The sequence below is a fragment of the Halyomorpha halys genome, unplaced genomic scaffold, assembly GCF_000696795.3.
Source record: "Halyomorpha halys isolate HHAL.00 unplaced genomic scaffold, Hhal_1.1 Scaffold1100.1, whole genome shotgun sequence".
In the NCBI taxonomy this organism is placed as follows: Eukaryota; Metazoa; Arthropoda; class Insecta; order Hemiptera; family Pentatomidae; genus Halyomorpha; species Halyomorpha halys.
The window spans coordinates 71,940-78,239 of NW_027112985.1; the positions used below are offsets into that span (position 1 = coordinate 71,940).

General features: G+C 33.6%; 1 protein-coding gene across 1 annotated transcript in view; it reads left to right on the plus strand.

Moving 5' to 3' along the window:
• Positions 1-17: 17 nt before the first annotated feature.
• LOC106688298 (serine-rich adhesin for platelets) overlaps positions 18-6,300 on the plus strand; it is a gene marked incomplete at its 5' end in the record, with an annotated part of 13,417 nt that continues 7,134 nt past the window's right edge. Inside the window, 2 exon segments of the mRNA XM_014432687.3 lie at positions 18-3,630; positions 5,517-5,637. Of these exon segments, the coding sequence (XP_014288173.3) occupies positions 188-3,630; positions 5,517-5,637 (3,564 nt within the window).

The window sequence follows — 6,300 nt, forward strand, 5'->3', positions numbered from 1 at the left end:
AGATTCAAAAGATAATATTATACCAAATATTGTTATCACATTTCCATCTCCACAAAAAGTCCCCGATTTAAAAGATAATGATAAAAATCGAACAAATTCTTTCATTGCTCCTACTGATGTCAAAGAGAAAGGTGTAAATGAACTATCAAATTCAGAATCCTTAAATTCTAACAATGTGGATAACGAAATGTTTAATACACCAGAGAAAATGGTGATAAAACTTGAAAGTGATTCGCCTTCTGAGGAAGAAATAACTTCATCACCTAAAGAAGTAAAAGAAAATAGTCAAATTAAAAATGAACAAAAAATTGAAGTTTCTAAAAATCCTCCAATGGAAGAGAAATCGAGTGTTAAAGAAATGGACGGAAACAGCAAAAAATTTGTCCAAGCTAATATAAACAAAATAAGTCCTACTAAAACTGATATTCAAAATAACGGGAGCAAAGAAGTCAAATCGAGCTCTATGGACACTCATTGCCCTGAAAAAGTTGCTGTTGAGAATATTAGCAATGATATTAATGGAAAGAATTCGGTTCAGGCTGTCATGCAAGTTTCATCTGTTGAAATTTCTCATATTAAAAAGGAGTCTGAGATGGATATGGAAATGACTCAAGTGGAAAGTGAAGGTATTAAAGAATTAAATAAAACCTTTGACAGAGTCAAGTCGAATGAAAATATTCCCAATAGCGTTGAAAGTAGTATTTCAAAGGATATCTATGTGGAGAAATCAGCTGAGCCTGATTCACAAATCAAAACAGAGGAGAGTAATGTTTCCGAAATAGTTCCAAATGAAGATGATGTGACTCTGATTGAGAACAAAAATGACAAGGAATCAGATGAATCAAAATTAGATAACAGTGCAGAATTGACACTCAATCTTGATTGTTCATCCCTTAGTGGAGGTAGTGTTGAAAAGGAAGGTGATGAAATCACTTCAAATATTCCTGTTGTAAAAGAATCAGTGACAGAGGAGGGAAGTACTCAAGTTGAAAATGAGAAAACTGATAAAGATGACGAATCGACCAGTGATGAGGCAAGTCCCTCTAGTACCAATAATACATCAAACTCCCTTGATGAGGCAAGCCCCAATAATACATCAAACTCTCCTGATGTAACTTTTCGCAGTATGGATTGCATACCAGATGAAGATGATGAGGTTTTAACTCACAGGAAAGATAATTTAAATTTTGTAGAACCAGGTGAATCGCCAATAGAAATTGTCAGCCCCATTAAACCTACTACCCCTGATCTTGATGATAGATATGGCACTCGAGAGGTGTTTAAGGACGAACCAATCACTTTAGCTCTTTCTAGGGATGACCCTGAAGATTCTTCTAGTCCCATCTTCTTTATCAGGTGTGATGAATGTCCAAGAAATGATGATGATTCCGGAGATTCAGGAATTCTAAATGATGATAATGTAATAGTATTCAAAATGGCTTCCCATTTCAAAGACATTATTAGACGTAATAGTGGATGTACCGGAGAAAGTTCTAAATCTGAAGCCTCTACTGCGAGAAATTTTGATGATATTGAGGCCAATTCTGAAGAAAGTAAATGTACAATACCCGAAAGTGGTACATCTGTTACAAAACATTCTCCTAAAAAATCTGATGAAAATGAACCTAATATTCCTTTAGATTTTAAAGATAGGACAGAAACGGTAGCTGAAACCTTTCCAAAGAGTTCTGAATCGACTGAAGATTGTACTAATAAAATTGGAATAGATGCAATCCTTATGTCTCCTAAAGACTTTCTCAACTCTGACGAAGAATCTAATGTGGTTTGTGAAAAATATGAAGATTCCCGATCTAAAAATGGAAATGAACCTTGCAATGAAAACAAATCTTCGGAAGATCTGACAAACACTGATGTCGATCAAATTCAGCATTCTACATCAGAAACTGATGGTCGTGATGTGATTGATGGAGGTGCTGCTGTTGAAGAGGAAACAAATGTTAGTACAGCTGTTCTTTGTGATAAAGACACTGAAATCAATCCAATTGATCACAAAATACCCGACGGGGTTGAAGCTTGTGTATGTGGAAACAAAGAAGAAATTTTCTCTCACAAGTGCAAGGAAAAAAATCATGAAAAGAAGAATGCTGAAGATAATCAAATTGGTGAAAATAAGTCAGAAGCAAGTTCCTCAAAGCCTAGTAATTCTGTTGAAGAGATTGTAAGTGAAGTTAGTAAAACTGAAGAGAATGCAGAAAATAGTCTTGGAGGTTCTGAAGCAGTGGGTTCACCTGAAGCAGAAGTTGAAAAATCAAAAAAAGTTAAAGTTAGTAAAACTGAAGAGAATGCAGAAGATAGTCTTGGAGATTTAGAAGCAACGAGTTCACCTGAAGCAGAAGTTGAAAAATTAAAAAAAGGAAAAGTTAGTAAAACAGAAGGAAATGTACAAGATAGCCTTGCAGGCTCAGAAGCAATGAGCTCACCTGAAGTAGAATTTGAAGAATCTAAAAAAAGAAAAGTTAGTCTTGGAGGTTCAGAAGCAGTCATTTCACCTGAAGTAGAAGTCGAAAAGTCCACTGAAGATGGTGAGTCGAGCAATAAATCCATTGAAACTAAAATTAAACCCGAGGATTCTGTTAAATATTCTGATTCAATTGAAGAGGATGGATTAAGAACTAAACCAAATCTTGAGCCTATTGAGAAAAATACTAAATACAATAAGAATAGGAGGAATGCCATTGAAAAGTTGGATTCGGAAACAGATGGTTCTCAATCAGATGATTCTGAATTGAGTGGTGATGTGCCATCTAATGCTGCTACTGAAGGTAGCAGTGGACCATCACTGGATGTTCCATGGTCTGGAAGAGACTTTATTGATTTTGAAGCCGAGGAAGGTGAGGAAACTTCAACTGACGATTCTTTCATTGTATCATCTGCATCAAGTTCATCAGATGCACCAAGCTTCACCATGAAGCTAAGGAAAAGGAAAAGACATATGGGTGTCGAAAGTCCTGATAGCCCTAATTATATAGAATCTGTACAAAGATTATTTGATAGTTGCGAGGATTCCCCTAAAGATGATGAACATCAAGATGATTCAGTTAAAAATAAAAAGCCAAAATTAGAAAAAGTTAGTACTGTTAAAAAAAGCCAAAGACCTAAATCAAACTTAAGAAATAAACTTAAATTTGTTGAGTCAGTAGAAAATAGGATTAGAACTAGAAACAAGACTGATATTAATGTAATTAAAGAACCATCAAAAACAGGTGTATTTATCGTTTCTAGCATTGACCAGAATTTTGAAGAACCAAAGTTATCTCAGAATAGTTCTAAAAGAATTTCAAAGTTACATAAGATACAGAACAAATCTCAATTTCCTGACCATGACTATGCTTCTATGGGCTTTGGTATTAGTGGTGCTGGCGAAGACATAGCAGATGATGCCGCTCTCCGAGGTTTTGTTGTTTCTTATGACGAATCTTACATTGTTTCAAAAAAGCCTAGAAAAGCTGTTATTGGTTCTTCGGAATTAATGACCAAGAAAAAAAAAATCAAAGAGGGCAAAAAAATGAAGAAGGCTGTTAAAAGATCATCCCTCAATTCTGAGTCGAAAGGAGAGTCTAAAAGCAAAACTGTTTCTCCATTTGTAGTCACTCTGATATTACCTTTTCGGTAAGTACTAAAAGCTTGTTATTCAAGTGTTTAATTGTAAATCTATCTTACTATCTCATGTTATTTACTTATTTAATTTAGGTTTTTTGTTTATGTTGTATTTATGAATTATATATTTGAACCATTCTGATGAATATGAAGAAGATGGTTATGGTTGCGGTCAGAAAGAACATAAATAGTTTTCAACTATTTATTATCCAATATTTCGTCCCACTTATCTTCCAAGGGCTTCATCAGGGCCCTTTAAAAAGTACAGGAGATGCATATAAAACGAAAAATAGTAAAGTAGATATGGAAAAACAAAATTTAACAGACGGAAAATGAAGAAGTAGGTTGAGATGAAATAAAGGTCGTGAAAGAATAAATAAAATAAAATTAACAATGATAATAATAAAGGACCACATCATCATTAGAGACCAAAGAACAAATCAGGACCACCTATCTGTTTAAGATGATAGCTTTACCGACTTTGACAATAAATCGGAAGCTTGCAGGAATGGAGGAGATGTGGCCGTTAACGATTTTATTTATATTTTCGATATCATTGTGTATACATTATATCGTGTTACTATTATATATTGTAATAATTTAAAAATTATTGAAATAAAATAAAATGAAATTTGATATTTTTTAACTCAAATTCTCATATCTAAAAGATAGCTTGGGTTCAAATTAAAAACTTTAATATTAAATAGATAATAGAATTTTATTTAAATTTTATAATATAATAGACTCTTAATCTCAGGGCAGATTTCTAGGCAATCAGAAACAGACACTTTTCCTATTAACACTTAATTATTATCTATTTTACACATGTATTTAAATTTAGGTATAACAAAACTAACCAATTTCACAATCTTCTTTTGATGATTCTTGGTATCTTCTTTTCTATAATGCTATGTCCTACCGTCTAAAATGGCTTCCAGTCCTTCCAAAAAGCTATGTCTCTCACAACAATGGCTTCCAATCTTTCCCGCTTCCAGCCGACGGACGTCCTCTCACCAGGCAATCCAAACTCAGAGTCCCTTTTTCTTCTTGGATGGTTGTCCTCTTTTTTTCAAGATGTCCACCCTTGCTGGACAGAAATTGATGAGGATCTCCTCATCCTGGAAACATCATTTCCCAATTGCGCCCAAACAACGAATGCCTGCCAAAATGCAGACTTTGTATGACTGTCTTTGCATGAATGTTTGCATTGAGCAAACATTGCCTAATAGTACCTATCTAATATGTGAATCATAATCAGAGGTGGCTTATAGAAACGGAAAAATGCAACTTGAAGGAATAGGGATTGGGTTCCTGTGGACGAAACTGAAATGTATGCCATTGAAAGTAACTGAGAGCCTGTTTATAAGATATGATGTTCAGATTATACCTTTCAGAGGCTTATCTTTGGAGCAAACGTTTGGAACACAGTTTTCTTACATTTCGGCTTATCTCAGGTATTACAACATGTATACTAGAAAAGTGAGAGTGCAAGCAGATAAACTAGCTCTGATTCGAGAAGTGACCGACACCTTCGCCATGAGTGGAAACTAGTGTGCATGCAAAAATGACATTTGTAAGCAGAAGTAAAATATTCGTTGAACTAGTCATAACAAGAAAATTTGAACGACCCATCTTTTCTAAACACCAAGATGGAATGTTGATACCAGGATTAATAAAATAAATAAAAAATGGAAATATTCCATTAGGGTCCTAAAAGGGATCCCCGCAGTATTATGTGTTTGTTTCAGACCAGGGTATTACGAAGGTTAAAAAAAAAAAAACTTGAAAAACTTTTTGTATAGGTATAGGAATTAGTTTGTATTTTAGTTACACTTTTTTTTTTTTTTTTTTTTTTTTTTTTTTTTTTTTCACTATGGTCTCTTTCTGATCTTTTTCAGTATGAGTTCTCATTCTCTCACTGACATTCTGGAAGATCTGGGTCTGAATGATATTTCATCTATTAATTTTCCTAAACCTAAAGTTGGCGTTGTAGAATTCTCTAATAAAGAATCTTATAAGGTTAGTACTTTACTATTTTCCCAAGCTATTTTGTTGTAAATAAATTGTTTATTTAAAAGGAGGATTTAAAAAAAGTAATAATGATAAAAACACTAAGACATTGTGCTTCAATTCATTACTAACATTAAAATCTCTAATGTAAATATTATTTGACTATGGTGTAAAAATTCCATAAATACTCGTTTAATTAAACTAATTATTTGATTATGTTCACTAACTGTCTCTGCCTTTCATTCTGTTCTATACATTTCACTAAAAATATCAGAGGAAAAATTGTCATCCAAGGCACTACTGCTAAAAAAAAAAAAAAAGATGAAGAATGAAGGCAGTAACTAGGAAAATTATTTGCAGTGAGAGGTGGAAGTGCATCATAAGCAGTGCAGTGGTTTTGATGAACCCAGATTAGGACTTCAGAGTTGGATGATGCTGAATTGATCAGTTCTGATTGCAGTGTTATTCATGCTGAACAACTTATTCATTCATAAGTTGTTAAAGAAGATTCATTTTGTGATGGTTCAAAATTAAACTGAAGACTACCGGCCAGTATTAATCAAAAAAACCAGATTATGCTTTCCTGGGGATCGTAAATTTTAAAGCTTTAAATAAAACTTTATAGTTAGATAAAAATAAAGTGATATACTGGCTCTGGGGATTTGGTCCCTG